Source organism: Barbus barbus (genome assembly GCF_936440315.1).
Source record: "Barbus barbus genome assembly, chromosome: 29".
Classification (NCBI taxonomy): Eukaryota; Metazoa; Chordata; class Actinopteri; order Cypriniformes; family Cyprinidae; genus Barbus; species Barbus barbus.
The window spans coordinates 2,856,407-2,881,053 of record NC_136757.1 but is presented as its reverse complement, the minus strand read 5'-3'; the positions used below and the strand labels follow the sequence as shown (position 1 = coordinate 2,881,053).

At 35.9% G+C, this 24,647-nt stretch overlaps 1 protein-coding gene across 1 annotated transcript in view; it reads right to left on the bottom strand.

Moving 5' to 3' along the window:
* LOC306849575 (gamma-aminobutyric acid receptor subunit delta-like) overlaps positions 1-24,068 on the bottom strand; it is a 30,634-nt gene extending 6,566 nt beyond the window's left edge. The window contains exons 1-3 of the mRNA XM_079384713.1: positions 23,791-24,068; positions 8,554-8,669; positions 7,179-7,246 (exon numbers count right to left, since the gene is read on the bottom strand). Of these exons, the coding sequence (XP_079240839.1) occupies positions 7,179-7,246; positions 8,554-8,669; positions 23,791-23,858 (252 nt within the window). The 5' untranslated portion in view covers positions 23,859-24,068. The remainder of the gene's footprint in view (positions 1-7,178; positions 7,247-8,553; positions 8,670-23,790) is intronic.
* Between the last annotated feature and the right edge of the window lie 579 nt (positions 24,069-24,647).

The window sequence follows — 24,647 nt, the reverse complement described above, 5'->3', positions numbered from 1 at the left end:
CTATCATCAAAGTTGTCTTAAAACCAAAACAATACCCATTCTTGTCTTAGGACAACTTTGAGGAACATTTTTGATCCACTTCAAATGTTGACTACTGTAATAATGGTTTGGTCTAGCAACACATACTCCACAACATTTGTTGTTGGTATGGTCTGAAAACAGATTGATTGATCGATCAACCTGACTTCCATATAATTTTAATGGCATGATTTTAAGTTTATCTGATTTGATTTTCATGCAAATCTGAAGGGAGAAAAGCTTGACTCACGTCAGCAGAAGGCAAGTTCAAAAGTTATTGGCATAAACATGAGTGCAGATTTGGTAGTGCTAAAACGTTTGAGTTAGAGACTTTTGCTATTGTTAATATTCAGTATATCCGTGTACAAAGTTTCATAACATTCCTGCAAGCAGTTTTCTGGAATAACATGGACTCAACAATAGATTAGTTTTGAGAAATGGAGCAATAGTTTCAAAAACAGTGCATGAGCATTTTGAGAAAAAAAAACTGTAATATGTGCTTTTATGTATTAATAAACAGCCAATATGCTAGTTATATGCATGCTAATAAGCAACTAGGAGTCTGGAGATACAAGGAGTCTGGCATCTTGGAGACATCGCCACAGTTCTTCTGGTTTAGTCTGTCTCAGTTTGTTCTGTTTCTTCATGTCATTCCTACGGTGGCCGAGAAGTGCAAAACAAATCACGATTCTGAAAACAAAATAACAAATGACAAACGCAAATGCAAATCTAAAAAACAAAATAACAATTCAGAAAACACAACAACAATTCAGAAAACATTATAACAATAAGAAAACACAACGACAAATCAGACAAACAAATGAACAAATCAGAAAACAAAATAACAAATCAGAAAACAAACTGACAAGTCAGAAAACACAACGACAAATCAGACAAACCGGAAGAGGTAGGTATAGTTTGAGACAGCGCCATTGGTTTGGGAATAGATTACTCATCGCTGATTGGACGAGACATCTGTCAATCAAGGTGTACAGGAAGAACCAGAAGAAGAACAGCAGTCAACCATTGACAGCGTCAGCTCCAGTGGATGGTAGAGCGCGTGTCATTGTGTTTTTGGACGCGATCGACATGGGTTCGAGTCAGCCTTTTGCTGAACTTTATTTTTTTTTTCTCCCTTTTCAAATCTCGTATCACATCGGAAAGGCATTTATTTTCAATAAAAATTAAGGAAATCCAAAAGTTGAAAATAAAGTATCGGTTAGGGTAGGTGTAGGGAGAGCTTTATTGTACCAATAAGGTGGCATCCATTTGAATTAAAATTATAATTTACACTCAATACGTTATTATTGCATACTGGCGGACTCGAACCCGGGTCGATCGCGTCCAAAAACACAATGACACGCACTCTACCATCCACTGGAGCTGACGCTGTCAATGGTTGACTGCTGTTCTTCTTCTGGTTCTTCCTGTACACCTTGATTGACAGATGTCTCGTCCAATCAGCGATGAGTAATCTATTCCCAAACCAATGGCGCTGTCTCAAACTATACCTACCTCTTCCGGTTTGTCTGATTTGTCGTTGTGTTTTTTGATTTGTTAATTTGTTTTCTGATTTGTTAATTTGTTTTCGGATCTGTCGTTGTGTGTTCTTATTGTGATAATGTTTTCTGAATTGTTGTTGTGTTTTCTGAATTGTTATTTTGTTTTTTAGATTTGCATTTGCGTTTGTAATTTGTTATTTTGTTTTCAGAATCGTGATTTGTTTTGCACTTCTCGGCCACCGTACATTCCAGACAGACTGGATGATGATCAGATCAGATCTCTGTGTGGAGCACTGACTGTTGTCAGCCAAAAATCTCACTGGATTATTACAATTAATGGCAAAATGAACGTTTGGAAATGTAAATTTATATTTCCTACTGACACACTACAGCAAAAGATAGAAATAAATTACTTAAAACCATTTTTCAGCTGCTGAAAATACTAGTGCTAATCATTTTAGCCACCACTGTATGTGCAGTCATATAAAGGCAGCAATGTAGTTATTCTGCTTGGTGAGTCACTGTTGATTCAGTTCAGTTCAACAAGTGTCAATGTTCCAAGATACAATTATGCTGTAAAGCATTTCTAAAGAAGACAATAGTGCCATCATCCATCTAAATTCAGTTCAAGTTTTACTCTGTGTCAGTGCAGTTACATCAATATATTAATGAAAAGTTAAGTGTTTTTCACCACAACTAAAGCCCAGCTAACACAAATTTTAAAAACCCTAAAAGATTCCTATAATCCTAGGCTAAAACCTGTAGTCTTTGATCACTGGTTTGACATGTTCACCGACAGCCGATTAATGGCTGTTGCGATCAAATTTTACTTTAAATTCTGGCAGTGTCACAAGATTTGGCGCACAGTCCTGCTGTGTGATGTCTCTTCTGATGAATGTCAAACTTTCTTCATTTTTCAAGACAAGCCATGATCAGAATTAATTCTCCGGCGCAGTCTGACAGGCAACAATCGTAAAGGACTATTAAAAATCTCACAGTGTGTGCCTGGCTTTAGCAAGCCAAAAGGCCACAGTGGCACTTTAAGGAGCTTATATAAATGGTCTTTTTGTACTAAGGAGATTGTTGTAAGCTCTCAAACTCGCAGGATGTTTTAATGGTTAACTTATTTGTCAAAAGGTCAAATAAAATAGATTTCTCATGTCATGACCCCTTTAAAGAGAAAGGCAGAGCAACACAACACATCCAGTAAAGAACTTTCCTGTGTGATCTTGATATGAGGGTGTGAGTGATAAAGTCTGAATTATGTGAATTATGTTCCAGAATTTGGATAAAGCTTATAAAAAAGAAAAAGAAAAAGATAAATATTACTGTATATTCCAGTGCTTATATCAGTAGGCTTTGCGCCATCATTATTTAATAAATGACATGTGTGTTTACTGTATGTGCTGGTTTATTTATTCCAGTATTTTAAAATCTCAGAATGAATGCATGCTAATCAACTAGTTAATAGTGAATAGTTTTCTAATCTAAAGTATTACCAAGAATTTTAAACAAATCTAAGCCTACATCTCAAATGTTAACACATTGGCAACCCTGCTACTTATTTTTATAGAGTATGTTATAATGATTAAATGAACACAGGGCTTTACTGTCAAAGTCTTAAAAAGTTTATAAATGATCTTACTTCTGTCTGGTTGAGTTGTGTTCAAAGTCATTGTGAAAGGCTGTACAAATGCATGCATTCAGTCACATACTGTGTTGTGGAACACACAAGAAGGCGAAGATGAAGAGAAACAGGCTTTAATAAATTCACAGATATGTAATTTCCAAGCAAGGGAAGGTTGGTGACACCCATAACATTGACGAGACCCGATAAATTCAAACTGAACAGACAGGAACTTAAATACACAGACCAACCGAGGATAATTAAAATGACACACCTGAACAGAATCACGAAAACAAATTAATAACCATGACAACTAACACAAGAGAAAACCATGCAAACAAAGTCCAAACGTATGCTGGGTACACACCACAAGCTAATTGGGCTGATTTTGGGCTGATTTCTCCCCTTCCAACAATCCTAGGTAATGTCCTGATTATCTTGGTGGTTCTAAAGATTATTTTATCAGATTTTCCTGTGGTGTGAGGTGTGTTGCAGTTTTTCTTGATTGCTAAAACACTATAATCAGGCTTTTGAACTCAAATTTCAAAACCATAACGCCATTTTTACAAAAGCACACCCATTTCCCTAAACAATAAACACTATTCCACTGCTTTGATACATGAGTCAGATTTGGTGAACTGTTACTGCAAAACTCTACACACAAATCCTACGTTTCTCAGTGCTTACACCATGTGGTCATTTAGAAAGCACTAGCATTCAATATTGTTCACTCATGTCTGCAAAGTTTGAGCTCAATTAGCACACAATTACCCAAGTGGAAACACTAGGAGTAAAAATGTATCACACACCAATCAGAACCTTCATCTGAGCCTGGTTTCTCCCAAGGTTTTTTCTCCATTCTGTCTCAGAGGGAGTTTTGGTTCCTTACCGCTGTCACCTCTGGCTAGCTCAGTTGGGGACACTTAATTTCTAGTGATTATCGTCAATTTGATTTAGCAGATACTATTTAAACTAAACTGATCTAGACAGTGACATCTCTGAATTCAATAATGAAATGCCTTTAACTGAAAATTGAGTGTTTAATCTTATTATTATACATTACTGACACTCTATCCTCCAATCTGATACTGTTAAGTGCTTTGACACAATCTGTATTGTTAAAAGCGCTATATAAATAAAGCTGACTTGACTTCAATGGAGATAAAAGGGCTAAAGTCAGCTTACAGTTTTTCTCAGTGGCTTTGGTGCATTTCTCAGATCAGAAATGAAATTCTCAAAACTAATTGTTCGACCTTCACATCATAAAAGCAGTTTCTCATTCTTTTGAACAAGTTGCGATTGCTTTGGTACATTCATGCAACTGATTATGTACATTTGTCTGCGGTTTCAGTTGCTAATATCATGTTGCTCAATATGTATTATATAGTTCTCTGTGCTATAGTCTTTCCCCTCAAAACATCTAATCATTAGTTCGTCGTATAAGTCATTAGATGCAAAATGGTTGGTCTAGTTGTCATAAACTGTCAAGCATATTTTCTACACATTCCTATTAGACTTTTTGTAAATTTGCCATGAATTGTGCAAGTGAATCTTGACTTTCTTTCACTAATGAAGAGAATATAGATCAACCAATTATAAATCAGTTCTCTGAAATAGCTCAAAAGTGCATCTCATGAACCTTCAATTGGAAAGCATATATAGACAGAGGACAACACAAAAGTTACAAATTCTGACGATAACGATCAGAATCAACAGCCGAAAGGAAGAAGAGGAGTAGGGATGCATGGAAGGGTACCAAGGCAAAACAGAGGAAGAGGCAGAAGAGGCCAAGGACAGAGGCGCAAATCAGATGAAATAAGGGCCACTTTGTGGGCCATGTTGTCAATCATGGCCTTAAAATGGCTGAAGGGTGCAGCTAAATATTGGGAGATCGACCATATCCTCAATAATTCAAACATTTCGAAACAGTCTCTTTCAATCAATATCCCACATACAGTAATGTGTAAATTTGTACTTTTGAAAGGATATAGAGCATACATAAGAAGTGCAGCCTTCTGCATTTCAGTAACTGCCATCCAAACTGTTGGCATAGTTTACATCATGTAATAGTAACAGAGCGCACTGTTATATTGACAACATGACTAAGCATTTTGACTATCTTGTTTGTGAACAATGACACAAGGACTTTTCATTCTGATGGCACTGATATGTTCATTGACATAAATACATACTTTTGAGAGATGAACTAAAGATTTTGAGTAAGTTACAGGCTTTTGCAGGTAATCTATTGTGTGGTGCTGTTTGTACAAATTGTTTTGAGAAATGCACATACTTCTTTACAAATATTAAGGTTGATTCAATAAATGCACCAAAGTGACTGAGAAAAACTGTATTCAGGTTTGAAACAACGGATCGAAGGAAGAGGTCAAGGATACCACAGAGGAGGAGGAGGAGAAGGAGTAGAGAAAGACTTGAAGGAGGGAGTACAGAGATGAAGAAGAGGAAGAGGAGAAGGAGAAAGAAGAGGAGGAGGAGGAGGAAGGGCAAGAAGACAAATAGTCTCATATATTTTAGTTGATGCGTGCCAGCGTTTGATCAGGCATGCGAGAGGATTTTACCCTTTGCCTGGCCAGGGCCAATATACTGTAGCCTATGATGTTGAACAGGTTCTTTGGCCTGGCCCAGACCAAAGACGAGATGCTGGGGCAGAATAATGATTTTTGTTGCTGTTTGCTGTATAAAACACTTGGGTAGTTCCACAAGCAACACTTATTACCAGTTTTTGTAGTATTGTTTTGAAGTTATCTCATCAGTGTGTAAGGCTGTGTTGTAGTGTGTGTGTTTTTGAGGGTTTGTGTGTCATGTCTGAGAGCAAAGTTTAGTTTTTCAGCAAGATTGAGTTGTTTTGAGAGGAGAGCTTCATTTTGACCTGAATATAGGAAGTTTGGGGAATTGAGTTAGAAGTTATGGATTTGTGTTTAGAGTTTTGCAAAAAAAACAAAAAAGCATAATTTCAAGAAAAGTGTTTAAGCAATCGAGAAAATCTGTAATATAGTCTTTGTAAACAACTGTACTGTACTACTGTACTTGTCAACTTAGAAATAACTGAGAGGTGATACAATTCTAAATCATTTAACTTTTCAATGATATTGCACAGATATATAAGCACACCTACTTGTTCAAACAAACGCTTTGTTAAAAGTCACTGGACTACATAAAAAGAAACGACAAGACAACATATGGTGGAATATATCTGCTCTGGTCTTAGTCTTGTGACTTCTACATATGAATATTTGCCAAAGTTATGTCCTGTGTTTTTACAACTGAGGATGGTGTTTAGATGAACACTGAAATGTCTTGTGATTTCTTATGTGTCCAGTGATTTTTAAAGTTGAACATTTTACTTTACTTTACTTTTACTTTTAGTCATTTAGCAGACGCTTTTATCCAAAGCGACTTACAAATAAGAAAAAGTAACTAAAACTAAAAGTCAAAACTCTGTAAATACTATATACACACTATAAGAAAATAAAGAAATTAAATAAAATTGACAAATGCATACAACAACATTTCAATGCTAAACATTTAAATGAAAACAAAAAAAATAAGCTAAAAACAATTCAAAATATTAAAACAACAAAAGGTATGAGTATAATAATGCTTCTAACATAACACTAAGCCAAACATATACATATACACACATACATATAAAAATAAATTCAATATATATATTATTTAATTTCCATATAGAATGAAGTACTAAAATAACTAAAATTAAATAAAACTGAATAAACAAGCTACGTATACAGACATCAACACTGAGCCAAGCACACATGTTTTAAAACAACAATTTTACCTGGATGTTTGAGTAAATCATGAATTTAGATAGATTGACTCCTGCTGTTCATTTTATTAATTATTCTGGAACTGAATCCACTCCATTTGGAAAGAAAAATATCTAAGCACATAAAATTTTTTCAAATGACAAAAATGTGATTGTTTCCCAGTACAACAACCAAACAAATCCAGTACATCACACATGCGAAATAGGGTGATATCCAATACATTACCATGTTGGCTTCTGAGATATGGTCAATACTGGCTACTTCAATGGCCATGGCGACATTCACAGGAGGTCCTGAGGAGACGTGAGAAAAGAAAAAAGAAATGATCAGATTTCACCTACTTGTCATCTAAATTGAAATAATTTGAGAGAAAAAAAAACTACTCTTTAAGCTTTATTCTAATTTTCCAAATCTTTATTTTACAAATATTAATATGAACCACGATAAAAGATAAAAATGAAGTAATATCAAATAAAATAATCAAATTCATTCCCTGCACACCAATGGAAGGAAGCTGCTTCAAGGATGTATAATATAATTTCCACTGGTGTGTTTTTTGTTTTGTAGAATGGTATGTTTATGAAAGAAAAACAGATGCAAGATGCTCAGATTGGGTGTAAAGGGTCAACAAAAAGCCCTGAGTGACTTGAATTTGTTGTGAGTCATGTGACAGAAAAACCTATGAATGTGACTATAATGTTTTATAATTATATTAATATTTTATGATACAGTATATTAGCCAGTGTGAGAAGAGAGAAGCAGCAACAGGAGGACTGTGTCAGCAAGGGACTTTGAGCCAGGACTGAAGCTCTCGTGAAGCGATACCATACAATATGTCAGAGCACAACCCACAAGGAAATGACATGAATCTGTCGTGTTACATGTCTTCTGTAAATCAGGGAGAAATGGATGATATTTATTTTTTGCTCAGAAAAACAAAAACAAAATTACAACAAAAATGTAAAGCAGTATTTATACTTGTTTTTATGCTTAAATCCTTTTTCATCTTTGACCCCATGTTTCAATTATTTGAAGAGAAACCATTAAAATACTTCAAACTATAACAATGTACCAAACATAGTTGATAGGCAATTAATATAATCTATGATAATAGGTCACTGTTGATAAAATATATATTAAAAAATTAACCATAACATCTACTATAATGTGCTTAACATGTCATAGAAAATGTCATAACGTGATGCTGGGCACATGGTTTTGTAATTAATCATTTTTTTAGTTTGCAGAGTGCTGTTTGGTAGTAACGTGAAGTAACATGAGTAAAATTAAAAATTGTATTATTTGAAAGAAATAAGACATTGACTTCATTGACTCTTGATTTTCAGTCATTATTACTAGGTACTTATCAATGCTGACATGTGGTGTGCCTCTCACAAGCTTGTTTCATGGGATGTTTCAAATGTATGTGGGCTAATTGTAATACTTTAAAAATAGACTGCAGAAACTGGAGCACTTGTCATATTAGGAAGTGTGAGGTTTGTTGTGAAAAAAGATGCTAAATATTGATCCTAAAAATGACTGCAGGTGGTTGAGCAGTGTAGTGCAATCCAGCTTGATAAACTGTACATATAAAACTCACCTCCAATCCCAGGGCGAAAGTTTCGAGCATAACCTTTCATTAAATCATCCAGATTAGGCAACCAGGATATTTCAGTGTCTGTGCCAACATAGTCACCAATATCACTCAGCATGGCCCTACGGGAACAAAACAAACAAATGTTCTTCACTTTTTTCTTTCACAATTTTATCAGAGATGCAGTTGTGTGACTTGTAATTGCAGTTTGATAATAAGAATATTGAAATATATTATGGGGACATATTTGGTTGGAAGTGAACGTAAATACAGGCCAGATGGATGGACTGAAAAGGTGTGAAGGGAAACAGGATAAAACACAGAAACTGGGCATCAAAAAGCAAAACAAAAACCCAAAACTTGCTGAGGGGCTTAATGGATGCTGGTTACACAATAAGACAAAAATGATAGAAACAGAGCCCAAAATAGAAGACAGACATAGAACAAAATACAAATGGGGGCACTGAATCAGGAAGCTAAGGAGGTAATAAGGGCTATGCCAAACAGACATAAAGGACAAATCCAAGTAACAAAACTGACAATGGGAATATGCACCTCTTTTTTTCCTATTGCATTTTAAAATATGGCTGAAACTTCTAGTTTGAAGAATTTCAAAACTGAAACAAATAATTTCAAATAATAAGGTTGTGCTGAAAATAACACTTATCTGTCAATTTGACTGCATGAGCTGCAAATTTTCCTTCATGCCCTATTTTAGCATAACACTTGCAATTTTAATGAGACATTGGTATCACAAGAATTTCTGTGGCAAGTGCTCTTTTTAGTCCAGTGTTCTCTGTTCCTCGTCACTATTTTCTTTTCTTTTTCTTCTGCTGTAACTATGAACAAGAAAGCAGATACTGCACAACTGTGGCCTGCTCTTTCAATTCAATAAACAATATATTCCATGAATAATTCAATGCACTAACAATCCCTCATTTTTCTTCCCAAATTCCCACATTTATTTCCCAGTTTATTCATCTTTATTAGCGGTGTTTACTGGAAGAAATATGGGTATACGATATTTGTATCTGTCAAATGTCAAATGTTCATCATGATGGAACATTTTTGATTAATGCAACAAACACATTTCAGAACATATTACTACATTAATATTTGACTTATTTATGTTCTGCTGAAAGTAATTTGTTAATACATTTACATGCTTAAATTCCCTTTTAACGTTCAATGGTTTGATGGTGATGAGAGTAGTGCCACCTCATTGTATAATTTATTTTATTTTTTTCAAATGCTTATTATTGCATTCATAGAGCATGCGGACAGTTAAACAAGTTTATTAGCAGTCACCATGGGCTGGCAGGAAAAAGGTGGCTAAAGGAACAAAATCAGGAATTGAAACAAGGGAGACAGGTAAAACCAGCAAATAATAAAAACCCAAAACGTGCTGAGGGGCTTAATGGATGCTGGTTACACAATAAGTACATGGAGATGTGACAATTAAATGTTACAGTTTTTCTCAATTGCTTTGGTACATTTTTCGAAACAGTCTTAACATTCTCTAAACTGTGAGTGCAAATGTCACAACTGTTTGCTGGAACTTCAGAACTTTATTGCATGTCTGCAAAATGTTGTTACTCACCCAAAACATTTCATTCATGCTTCAAAACCTAGTTATCGTGTCAGTAATTTGGCCAAGGCCACCAAAATATAAAGTATTTTTGCCATCGTGTGAGCCACACTGGTAAAAATGTTTAGTTGTTTTTCACTATGACAGTCAACCATGGAAATTAAGTTTTTATTAAAAAAATCTGATATTTGTTGAGAAGAGTCATTACTACATTGAAAAAAAAGTATATGAACATTTGTATTTATACAGTACATTTATTTTTGTACAAATGTATTACATGTAAAATGTAAAAATGGTTGATTCAAATTGTATTGCAATTAGAGGTCATTTGCCAATTTAGCAGACATTACAAACAATGTCAATGTCAGATATTTATGGAATATACATGCGTGTATACCAATTTTTCATAATTGAATGGATCATTTTGAATGTGATGGCTTACACGATGAAAAATTATTGAGAAGTTGTGAAGAGTTTGACAGTTTAAGTGAGAATCGACTCATCAGTTTTGATCAACAAGCCATATGCAATTAGTTGTTGTGCAAACTGCAGACAATTGTACTCACTGTGTGCACACATGTGCCAAAGCATTTGCAATTTGCTCAAATCAATAAGAAATTCCAATCTGATGTGAACAAGAAGCTAATTGTTCAGATATCTGAACTTATTGTTTCGAAAAAAAAAAAAATTTGAGAATTGAGCCAAATCAATTGAGAAAAACTAAAAAGTGGTTGATTTGTCAATGTTAATTGCATTGAATCAATATCACTTTTGTACCTGCAATTAATGTTGAAAAACTTTTGAAATTTCAACAAACCACCATTGTTGTGATCAGTGTTTGCTTTAGTTGGGCTCTTGATTCTTTGTTACTTAGGCAATGAAAATGAAGATCCATTGGGATCAGGTGACGGTATCATTATGAGGTTATTTAAATAGTTGTTTTTATGTGTAACATTACATTGTGAGATTAAAGCAGTGGTTTGCATCATACTTCTATGAATGAACAAAAAATACTAAAATCATTAAATTGCTGAATCAATTAGACATCAAGAATCAGCCTATGAAACTCAATAATGGTGACAATCAACAAATTAAAGTTTTAAGTTGAAATGCATGCTGGGTATCACCATAGTACAAAACTCATTCATGACTCCCAGCATGCATTGCAGTTGATCTGTTTATCTGAATTACTTTGATTGTCACCATTGTTGAGGTTTGAATGATGAGCGTTGATGTCTAAATCTTTCTGTATATTTTGCCACAGCATTTTTGTATTTGTGAAACATAATATTTGCGTCAGTAATGACAGTTCAACTTCAACATTATTTAGCAATATTTCTCGACTTTATTACAGCTTGCCACCCATCACAAAATGTAATCTACTCCAACTTAATTTTACAACATCTATTTCTTTACTAATGCATAAGCGTTTATATTGAAACACTGTTGTACGCGCTGAAAGATAATTAACTTCATGAAAACCAAGAGTCAAGAGCCCAACTAAAGCAAACACTGATCACAATAATGGTGGTTTGTTGAAATGTAAAAAATTTTTCAACATTAATTACGGGTGCAAAATTTATACTAATTCAATGCCATTAACATTGACAAATCAACTCTTTTTTAACATTGATTCAATGGTTTGGCCTCAATATAGACAAATAAATGTAGGTCTGATTACTTTAGGTTAACACGTCGTAACTGTATGGTTGCCTGCCACTGTCTCTCCAATGCACTTTGCGCTAATGACTGAACCTCTGGCAATCGCTTTATAAACCTAGGCTTTCTCATCGTGATTTATTATTATACATTTTCAATCCATCTAAGACAGTTCCTATCATAATCTCTGCTTTAAAATAATTTAGATAAATATCAGGAAATAAGCTCAATATAGGAAAAAGTATACTGTCCAGTTAATGACCTAGCTGAAAAGCAATCTTCTGAAACCTTATCTTTTAAATTTAAAATACTTAGGAATCAATGTCACTAAGATATTTGCAGATCTGTTTAAAGAGAACTTTTCAAAACTACTCTGTACAACAACTGTTGGCTGTTGTTCTGCTCACAGTTTATTGCAATTGATGCCGCTGCTCTACTGATCATGTGGCTGGTTACTCCACTACACACCTCACATCACTCGTCCTCACTCTTAAGCTCAACATGGTTCCTGACACAACACACACCCCTCCATATGTCATCTTTTGACATAACCTGTGCTCACTCTCACCCTCCCGGCTCTCTGCTATGGTTTCATCTTTGCTTCCTCCCCCTAAACATCTCTCATCTCTCACTTGATGACAATCTCTGCTCCACTCTGATGTCTTGTTTAGACACTGTTTGGACAATTCATGGCATTCATTCCCTTGGCCAATGAAAGCTGCTATCTATTCCAAACCTTCAGCCATCAGTGTGAAGGTCTGGCTATGCGAGACTACAATTCGTCTAACTCTTGAATGCTCTTTTGAAAACATTTTTCTCCCTCTCCTTCATCAGCTCTAACAGTTGACGACTTTCTTCATTAATAAAAATACAACCATCAGTGCACAATTCTCCACGTCACAAACTGTCAACCCCACTACTATCCCCACTTTGAAGACAGCACATTTAGAAAACTACAGACCGATATCCCTTCTTCCATTTAGTGCAAACACACTTGAATAAGTTTTGTCCAACCAAGTTTTTGCATTTCTCACACAGAACAACCTCTTGGACAGCAACCAGTCTGGCTTCAGAAGTGGACATTCAACTGAGATTGCCCTTCTTGTTGAAGCCCTAAGACTGGCAAGAGCGACATCCAAATCTTCAATTATCTTGCTGGATCTGTCCACTGCTTTTGAAACGGTTAACCATCAGATCCCCCTGTCAACTCTTAATTCAAAAGGCATCTCAGGTACCGCACTACAGTGGTTCAAGTTTTACCTCTCAGATACCTCTTCAAGTCACAACATCTAGCTACTGGGGTGCCTCAGGGCTCGATTCTTGGACCACTTCTCTTCTCTATCTACATGGTATCACTAGGTTCTGTCATTCAGAAACATGGCTTTTCATGGCCCTGCCTATTGTGAAGGTGTGCCATGCTTAGTAATTGTATAGATTTCATCTTCCTTTAATCTATCCTATGTTTTAATGTTCATAACTAAAAGTTGCGCTTCTTATAAATATGTATACATAGAACACTGCTGGTAAAACATGTCTGCAAATAAACTTTTTTTCTCTGTACCTGTAGAAATGTATTAGCTAGATGAAGTACATCCCAAGGTGTAATTATTTTTTATTTATTTTGTTCTCTCTCTCTCTCTCTCTCTCTCTCTCTCTCTCTCTACTCCATCATGCAAAGCTTAATGCAGATCAGCTGGTCCTAATTGTCATCAACTACTGGCTTGCTCTGATTGGCTGCTGGAGGGAGAGCTTGTGGATTAATGCTGGGTACACACTACAAGATAATCGGGCTGATTTTGGGCCGATTTCTCCCCTTCCGACAATCCTAGGTAATGTCCCGATTATCTTGGTGGATCTAAAGATTATCTTATCAGATTTTCCTGTGGTGTGAGGAGTGTTAAGAGTGACTGAATCTGCTCAGAAGAACATCGGAGGTGCCCCGATCGCGAATCGTAAATATTCAACATGTTCTAGCACTTTAGATACAGTTGCTCCTTTACGCTTAAGGAAGATCAAAGAAAACAGTCCGACTCCGTGGTATAATGAGCACACTCGCACCTTTAAGAGAGCAGCCCGGAAAATGGAGCGCAGATGGAGGAAAACAAAACTAGAGGTATTTAGTTTAGCCTGGTGGGAAAATACCCTATCCTACCGAAAAGCATTAAAAACTGCTAGATCTGATTACTTTTCGTCTCTTCTAGAAGAAAACAAACATAACCCCCAGTATTCAATACAGTCACTAAATTAACAAAAAATAAAGCATCAACAGGTGTTGGCATTTCCCAAAAGCACAGCAGTAATGACTTTATGAACTACTTTACTTCCAAGATCGATTCTATCAGAGATAAAATTGTAACCATGCAGCCGTCAGCTACAATATTGTGTCAGATAGTGCACTATACATCCCCTGAGGAACAATTTCACTCATTCTCTACTATAGGAGAGGAAGAATTGTATAAATTTGTTAAATCATCTAAACCAACAACATGTATGTTAGACCCTATTCCATCTAAACTACTAAGAGCTGGAAGAGCTGCTTCCAGAAGTCATAGATCCTCTTTTGGCTATTATTAATTCATCACTGTCATTAGGATATGTCCCCAAAACCTTCAAATTGACTGTTATTAAGCCTCTCATTAAAAAACCACAACTTGACCCCCAAAGATTTAGTTAACTACAGACCAATCTCAAATCTCCCTTTTCTGTCAAAGATACTAGAAAAGGTAGTATCCTCGCAATTATATTCCTTCTTAAAGAAAAATAGTATTTGTGAGGAATTCCAGTCAGGACTTAGACCGTATCATAGTACTGAGACTGCTCTCATTAGAGTTACAAATGACCTGCTTCTATCATCTGATCGTGGTTGTATCTCTTTATTAGTTCTACTGGATCTTAGCGCTGCGTTCGACACTATCGACCACAACATTCTTTTAAATAGACTAGAACACTTTGTTGGCATGGTTCAAATCTTACTTATCTGAACGTCATCAGTTCGCAGCAGTGAATGAAGAGGTATCATATCGATCACAAGTGCAGTACGGAGTACCTCGAGGCTCAGTACTAGGGCCGTTACTTTTCACGCTTTACATGTTACCCTTGGGAGATATTATCAGGTGACATGGTGTTAGTTTTCACTGTTATGCTGATGATACTCAGCTCTATATTTCTTCGTGGCCCAGTGAAACACACCAAATTGAGAAACTAACGGAATGCATAGTCGATATAAAAAACTGGATGATGAGTAACTTCTTACTGCTAAATTCTGAATAAACAGAGGTGTTAATTCTCAGACCTAAAAACCCCACATGTAATAACCTAGAACACTATCTAACACTTGATGGCTGCTCTGTCAATTCTTCTTCATCAGTTAGGAACCTAGGTGTGCTGTTTGATAGCAATCTTTCATTTGAAAGACATGTTTCTAGCATCTGTAAAACTGCGTTTTTCCATCTCAAAAACATATCTAAATTGCGACCTATGCTCTCAACGTCAAATGCAGAAATACTAATTCATGCGTTTATGACTTCAAGGTTAGACTATTGTAATGCTTTATTGGGTGGTTGTTCTGCATGCTTGATCAACAAACTACAGCTGGTCCAAAATGCAGCAGCTAGAGTCCTTTCTAGAACCAGGAAGTACGACCATATTAGCCTGGTTCTGTCAACACTGCATTGGCTCCCTATCAAACATAGTATAGATTTTAAAATCTTGTTAATTACTTATAAAGCCCTAAATGGCTTAGCTCCTCAGTACTTGAGCGAGCTCTTATCACATTATAGTCCTCCACGTCTGCTGCGCTCTCAAAACTCATTTGATAATACCTAGAATATCAAAATCGACTGCGGGCGGCAGATCCTTTTCCTATTTAGCACCCAAACTCTGGAACAATCTACCTAACACTGTTCGGGAGGCAGACACACTCTATCAGTTTAAATCTAGATTAAAGACACATCTCTTTAACCTGGTTTACACATAACACACTACTACACTTCTATTAAAATCCGTTAAAGGATTGTTAGGCTGCATTAATTCGGTCAACCGGAACCGAGAACACTTCCCAAAACACCTGATGTACTTGTTACATTAAAGAATGGCATCTACGCTAATATTAGTCTAATATTGTTTCTGTCACTCTGTCAGTTTAAAACACCTGATGTACTTGTTACATTGTTAAAAGAATGGCATCTACGCTAATATTAGTCTGTTTCTTTCTTATTCCGAGGTCACCGTAGCCACCCAGATCCAGACTGTATCCAGATCAGATGGTGGATCAGCACCTAGAGATGACCTCTACAGCCAGGACACCTAGATGAGCCCCAGAGACTGATCCCCAGAGAAGACCCTGTCTCCAAGACAGCCATCGGGACAAGACCACAGGAACCAGATGAGTCCTTTGCACAATCTGATTCTGCTTTAGTCTAGATTTAAACTGCTGATTTAGTCTGGCAAGAGGAGAATGACACTATTTCGACAAACTATTTCCCCGTCCAAATACTGTAAGCTGATATAAAGCCACCCAGCCTTCTATTTAGCCGATGTAAAGCTGCTTTGACACAATTTGCATTGTTAAAAGCGCTATACAAATAATATTGACTTGACTTGACTTGACTCTCTGTGAAGAGGCCTCTTTCTTTGCCTTCGCTGTCTCCTGAGACTGTTTTCTCCTGTTCCAGACATTAGTATGTGCGCTATTTGTTGCTTGTTTGCCTTGTTGTGTACAACTTTGAACAGATGTTGTTACTTTATTTTATGCAGGTTAACTCACAACTTGGGACTTAAGTTTAAACTTTATAATTGTAATTTTTGGAGCAGTAGGGAGGTGGATGCCTCTTTTATTTAATGTACATATTCTCTCCTGTTTTTGGTTAGAAAGGGAGTAAGGTAAGACTTTTGTTTTTTATTTTAAATTTTGTTTTGAGAGTTTAGAAAGTACTCCTCCCCTAAGTTAGACCTTATGTATGTTTGTAGCCTGGTGCCCTTTCAATGCTATATTTGCTCCCCTCTTTGTATTTTTGTTTTTTAACTTGTCAAATAAAACATTTTCTAGAGTGTTACAAAAATCTGTGATTTTTTTTTTTTTTTTTTTTTTTTTTTGGAGTGCTGGGACAGGAGAGAAGAGCTCCTGGTTGCCCAGTAATTCATTCTTTCTTGCTTGCTTGCATTTTCTTGTTACGACCTCCCTGACCCTAGACTGGAGAGGCATGTAACAAAGTACATATACACTCACCGGCCACTTTATTAGGTACACCTGTTCAATTGCTTGGTAACACAAATTGCTAATCAGCCAATCACATGGCAGCAACTCAGTGCATTTAGGCATCTAGATGTGGTGAAGACGACTTGCTGAAGTTCAAACCGAGCATCAGAATGGGGAAGAAAGGGGATTTAAGTGACTTTGAACGGGTTGGTCTGAATATTTCAAAAACTGCTGATCTACTGGAATTTTCACGCACAACCATCTCTAGGGTTTACAGAGAACGGTCCGAAAAAGAGAAAATATCCAGTGAGCGGCAGTTGTGTGGATGAAAATGCCTTGTTGATGTCAGTGGTCAGAGGAGAATGGGCAGACTGGTTAGAGATGATAGAAAGGCAACAGTAACTCAAATAACCACTCGTTACAACCAAGGTATGCAGAATCCTATCTGAACACACAACACATCGAACCCTGAAGCAGATGGGCTACAGCAGCAGAAGACCACACCGGGTGCCGCTCCTGTCAGCTAAGAACAGGAAACAGAGGCTTACAATTCACACAGGCTCACCAAAATTGGACAATAGAAGATTGGAAAACGTTGCCTGGTCTGATGAGTCTCAATTTCTGCTGCGACATCCAGATAGCAGGGTCAGAATTTGGTGTAAAGAACATGAAAGCATGGATCCATCCTGCCTTGTCTCAACGGTTCAGGCTGGTGGTGGTGTGATTATTTTCTTGGCACAATTTGGGCCACTTAGTACCAATTGAGCATCGTTTAAACGCCACAGCCTACCTATTGTTGCTGACCATGTCCATCCCTTTATGACTACAGTGTACCCATCTTATGATTGCTACTTCCAGCACCATGTCACAAAGCTCAAATCATCTCAGACTGGTTTCTTGAACATGACAATGAGTTCACTTTACTCAAATGACCTCCACAGTCACCAGATCTCAATCCAATAGAGCACCTTTGGGATGTGGAGATTCGCATCATGGATGTGCAGCCGACAAATCTGCAGCAACTGCGTGATGCTATCATGCCAATATGGACCAAAATCTCTGAGGAATGTTTCCAACACCTTGTTGAATCTATGCCATGAAGAATTAAGGCAGTTCTGAAGGAAAAAGGAGGTCCAACCCGGTACTAGCAAGGTGTACCTAATAAAGTGAGTGTATTTGTGCTACTGTCACCCTTATTATATAGATTTTATATATGAATAATATTGAAACTTACATGCTTATGTCTGAAAATAATAATCAATCATTAGCCATTCACTTCAGAAACACTTGGAAGAACTCAAGATTTTTATAGTATTTCATGGGCTATAGGCCTTGTGTGGTTCAACAAACACATTGACATCAAAAACATTGCAACTACATAGTTTTATTAATTTGGGTTATTCAGGTCGCATGGCATATGTAAAAAGTCATATGAGCATTCTTCAAAGTACTATAACCTCCAATAAATATTTCATACGTGGCCGATCTCGAGTATAAGGGGCTTTCCCTGCCATTAATGCTTAGACAATTTACACTGCACACGTCTGCGGTGCAGTGTGGCTCTGATACGGCCACTGAAGCTGATTGCGGCCACTCTAGTCAATGCTTGTGTTTATACCAGCTGCACCTCACACGTTTCTGAAGTGGCTCTCCGTGCTGCTTCTGTAAAGATACACGCATGCTTTTATGATATGATATATTTTATATTATGAAATAATACAATTTGGGATATATTATGTAATATTGTATAATTATGGATTAATAATATATTATGGATAATAATATAATATTGATATATTATGATATATTTAATCATACTTTTATTAAATATATCCAAAATCCCACCAAAATCCATTGCAATCACTTATCGCGAGAGGCAAAAGGTTACGTTTTAGTCGCATAACATTAATTAATGGAAACGTCGTCATTTCGCAATACTTTTTTATCGACATTTATAAAATATCACCAAAGTTTTGGGCAAATCTGTAATGGAAATGCGCCTATTGGCCAGCATTGTACTGTCAGCAATTTATAAGTGGGAACTGCTCCATATTTCAGCAAAAGCTTTTTGGTGAAACCAGCACTGTACTCCCTCATGTTGAGGAAGCTGTCCTCAGTAAAATGCGCAGCACACAGTACCAAATTGGGGTTATAATGCTCAGGAAAAGAGTTAAAAATAAATTGCAACCACTGTTTCCTGACGTCGTCCGCTTTAGGAAGGAAAAAGACGTTTGGGCACAGAGGTGAAAAAACTGCGTTTCTTCAACATGGCGAAACCTTGACGCAACAGCAGCACTTCTTCTTCGTCATTGTCTTGTCTGATGCACTCAACCAAGCGTTCTAACCACGACCACGACCTTTCCGTAGGCGGGATTTATTTTATTTATTACTTTTAATAATATTACTATGGGCCGCTTTGTGATATCACAAAAACCCCGGAAAAAAATGCTGTAGTCCAAATGAGCAGTTCGTTGTAGTACTTGAAAAGGGATTTAAAAAAAACTAAATATCTCCCTTTGGAGTGTATTTTGAGATTTGTAACTTTGTAGATCTTTTTTATGCACAAACATATACACGGACTAAAATTCAAAAAGTGAAAAAGCATAATAGGACCCCTTTAAGTGGCGCGTAGAACGCGTCCTCGCGTGTTTATGTTACTGTAAGTGCATTTTTGAGAAACGCAAGTGGAATTGCGGCAAACACTCTTAACCTTGCATGTATGTTATCAGGAAACCAGAGATAAATGTGTAAACAAAATAAATATTAAGATATGCTGTCTTAACCTGGGCTATGCTTTTATACCCTTGAGATGATATGGCATTATTAAATGATCTGGAATGAGTTTGTGAGATTGTTATTGTGCAAAACATAAAAAAATAGTAAGTCATTTGTTGAAATATCTTTAAAATAGCTATTACAATTATTTTGACATTGTGTAAATTATTATTTTTTTAATGATAATTTCTTGGATACAGAACCCGGTATAATTGAGACAACCCCTCTGAGCAAACACATACGTAATAAAAACAGAGGAAAAAATATGCCAACATCTGTAAAATAAGTAAATTAGGCAATTTTGGTAAGGGGCTGCAAAAATGATTACATCCTTGATTAAAATCAACAAATGTGTAATATTCTTGTTCTATGTCCTAATCTTTAAGTACACTACTTTGACCCTTCCTGGCAGTGAGTGTACAAGTTCATGACAAATTGTCACGTTTTTACTGTTTAATTCCTGGGGGATGACCTCCTTAAATAACCTAATCTGGAGTGTTTCTCAACTTGTTTCTGCAAAGACACAATGAATTCATCAACTCCAAGTGGGATTTAATTTGCTTTGAAGTGACATTCACAGGTAGCAAAGCCCCTTCATTCTCTCTCTTTAGAAAAAAAAAACGTGTGTCACGTCCAAGAGAATTACCAAATGAAACCTTTCGAGATCCTTCAGTACAGCTGGCTTGACTACAGAGAGAAGTGCTACTTCTTTGGCTGCCTTTTCAAATCCCATTCACTGTGATGTTCCCATGTTGTTTAATGTGCCTAATAGCCAAATAAATTAAGATTATATATCAATTAAACTGACAAGGCAGAAGTCTGGTTCCACTTACAAACCTCTCTCTGTCTGTATATGAATGGCCAGGGCCGCTGCTGGCCAAATGGGTGCCCTAAGCAGGACTGTATTGTTGTGCCCCCTCCCTCAAAAAAAAAACAAAAAAAACAAACAAAAAAACAGGGGACAAAATAGAACATTAATAAAATATACAAGTAAAAAAAACAAAAAACAATTGTAATTAAATTGAATTATTTACATTACAATTGTAGCTCAAAACAGTTACATATGGCTATGATTTTATTAATACAGTTGTCTGATTGCTTTTATAGACTCAAGCATTCAGAAATCACGCAAAAGAAAATTAAGCAGTTTTGCCACGATAAAACCATGGTTAATTTTTTTTAAGGGTTGTGATGTCCACACGTTTTTTTTTTTTTTTAAAGAAGAAATTATAGAGGCTGTGTCATGTAGCAAAAAGGTGGCCAAAAATGAAAGATTAAGTGAATATTTGAATTAAATGTTTGGTCAATATTAAACAAGGATTTGATTGTCCAGTAAGTAGCAGATAACAGCAGAAATGACCAGGCCTTTGGCTCCCTTTGCAGGCATTTGTAATAACATGTAATGTACATAAATTGTTCATTTTGTATTACATTATGTTGCTATTTTAACAGTGTTATTCAATGAAACCATATAATTATTAATTAACCAATCGTTATTGCCTCTTTGTTTTTATATAATGCATTTTAAATAATTTTAAAGGCTGTTGTTGGCTTAGGTCTGTTTTTATAACCACAAAAAAATATTATTTTAATACTTTATATAATTAGCTATTATATAAAGTAACACAACCATGGATAATTTGCAGTTACCGTGGCTACAAGAACCATGACTTTTGGTTTTATTTGTGTTAAAACCATGGCTAATTTTTGTAAAGGAACATGGAAACTAGAGAATATTAGATGCGTTGGTGGAGGTGAAATTATTACATTAAAACACGTTATTAACATCAACAGCAAAAAAAGTTTCACAGGATTATGAATGTGCCTGAAAGTGATGCACGGGCTTCGTTTTCACCTTTATTTATTTACTTAAAAAAACATTTATTGGTACCGGATTGCAGATGTCTTTTAATGGGCATAGTTGTCCATCAGTTATGATCATTTGCATTCAGCTGCAAACATGAGGTGCGAGCTGTCACGGGAATGGCGCGTAGGGTCTTCTTTTTTTGAGCAACTGGGATGGTGCCCCCCTGGGAGTTGGTGCCCTACACAAACCGCATACTCTGCATATCGGGAGCGGCGGTACTGTGAATGGATGTCATATTATGTTCTCCTCAGAATTAAGTGTATGCAAATATTACTTATGGAACTTGAATACTACAATAACAGAGAATGTATCTTATTGGAAAAAAAAGAAAAGTTAATTGCACTTAAATTGAAAGGAAGTATTCAAAAATGTATTCAAATATTCACATTTTAAAGGCATAGTTTACTCAAAAATTGAGGGTGAGTAAATGATGAAAATTTAACTATCCCTTTAGGTGTAAAGTTCCTTTTAGGGGCCAAATCACACAGCCAACAGGGTGAGCATTTTTACATGTTTTGATGAACGTACAGCATGTAGTACTGCGTTGGGTGTGAAATGTAGGTTTCTGAAAAGACCAAAGGAGACCTGATGTAATGCATACATCATAACACTGTTCCTGCAATGTTGTGAAAAGTGAAAAAAATCTCATTTGAAAAAACAATCTTTTATGTTAAGTACATTGGACCAAAATGTTACTTTTCCTACAATGTGAAAAAACAATAAACAACATGTGGGATGGTCCTTACATAACATTATGCATGTCTTGTTTTTTTCTTTTTATCTCTTGATTTTGAAATTTGACCTAATAGTGATGATTCTGTGAGATTCATCCCTAAAAAGAACAAAATACAAGTTTGTAAGTGTACTGTAAAGAAGGGGCAAAAGACCCTATGTGTTGCCGCACATTCACATGAGACATGAACTGCATGTGAACTGAACAACAAGCAAAGGGACAGACATGTATGGGTCAAGGACAAGACATCCCATTTTTGTCCGCATCAAATTAATTTGACAAAATTTATTTTATATACATGAAGAGAATGCAAGTATAGTGCCTATTTCAGTGTTTCCAATAATGTTTGTGAAAATAAAATATCATGTGGATGAAATTATTCAGTTCCATAGTCATTCAGTGTAACAGATATTTATGTAAAAATTAAACCTGTACTTAAAGTAATCATACAATTTTTTATATTTTAAATGATTGAAAACTTCTTGCAAATGGGTAGTAGTTTGAAGGATAAAGATTGGTAAAGATTGAAAATTAAAATGTGGGAGGGGGCTGCAGTGTTATCCTGAAATAGAGTCTTTTAATGTCATCTAATGAATCTTTTCTAAATAAGCCTGAAACTATTTCTTTTTGTATTTAAACTACTGTTACGCTGAATGACTTTTTATTTGTTGTCTTCTGTAAATTATGGTAAAAAAATGTATAATAGCCTTTAAAAATATATATATGTATAATAATTAATTAAACAGGACGCGTTCTAATGTACAGGGAAATAATAGAGAAGTGTTGAATTTTGATTGTTTTGCTGCTTGAAAAGCCCTGGCTTGAGCGTATTTTAAACTGTAAGCTCCACGGAAATGTGCAGACATGTTTATCACAGCATATTATTTACATCTAACTAAATACCACCAGCGAAACATAACCACAACGATGTATTTATAAAGCAAAAGATACGAACATGAAAATCTGCCCCATATCCAAGCAACAACGAGAATATGAGATAAAGGCAATGACGGCGCTCACACTGCACAGATTTAATAACCCACAGATTTAACTTAACCTATTTAATGACAGTATATTCATGATATCCATGAGAATGAACAGTTTTGGCTAAATCTATGTCTGATGTACATGTTTAACATTAAATGTGTCATATAACGCCGGGTAGCCTGTGCTCCTTTCCGAGGCAGAAGCTTCTAAGCCTCCCTGGAAATATCAGCTTAATCCATCACTGAAGAGAGAGGGATGATGGAGGTTCACAGATCATCTGAAATCTCAAATGCATTTATTTACTGCTTAAAGCTTGTTTGATCAATTCTAAATGAGCAATATTTTGGTGCTGCGTACTCGTATGTGTTGCCAGTATGTCTGCAGCAGTTTTCTTCTGATCGTCACTCACACTGTGTGAAGGACACACGCATGCTCACCTGCTCATTCTGTTTCCTCCGATGAGCACAGACCAGAAGATCGCCACGGAAAAACTCAGTGCATCCATTTTGCGCAAAATTGATTTGGACTGAAAGGAGACAGACAGATTCAAATATCCTAATTTCCTCAGCCTCTTAGGAGAATCGCAGGAAAATTATATAATGATCCATATTTTAGCCAGTGCCTTATCCAGACTGCAGAGAAAACGGCACACATGACTCGCGTCCTCTCATGGATAGCTCTTCTAAAGCCATCGCGTTTCTCGAACGAATCGTTCTTCTGAGTCGGTTCTTTAAAACGACTCGCGAGCTAATGCTTTGCACAGTGTGCAGTACTGGCTAATAAATTACTCCTTAAATGACTTGCTTTTGTTTTTGTCAAATGTAGTGGGCTTTAGCATACGGGAATTTTGCATATAATATTGTATTTTGCATAAATGAATTACAGTGCAATATTTTATTTGGACCATGGCATTAAAGTTATTTATGGGTCATTCCTGGGATTCGGTAATATTTCAGAGTTTTTAAAGTGGTGGTTTACCAAAATTAAATGTTAAACGCATTTTTTCATTACTTTGGTTTGTCCATTATAATGAATAAAAATAATTTTTGCATTCAAACAATTTTTATCATATAAAAAATATCATATATCTGTCTCACACCAAGCATTTTGTCATGTCCCTGAGGCACTTCATTGAATATGTATTTAGAATATAATTAATAAAATGTGCACAGTGTCTATAATTTTTGTCAACAATGCAACTATTTATTTGTGTTCTTTTCTTGTGAAAAATAAAAATAAATAAAAATGCAAGATATTAAAAAAAAAAAAAAAAACAGGCTCTAAAGTTATGTCC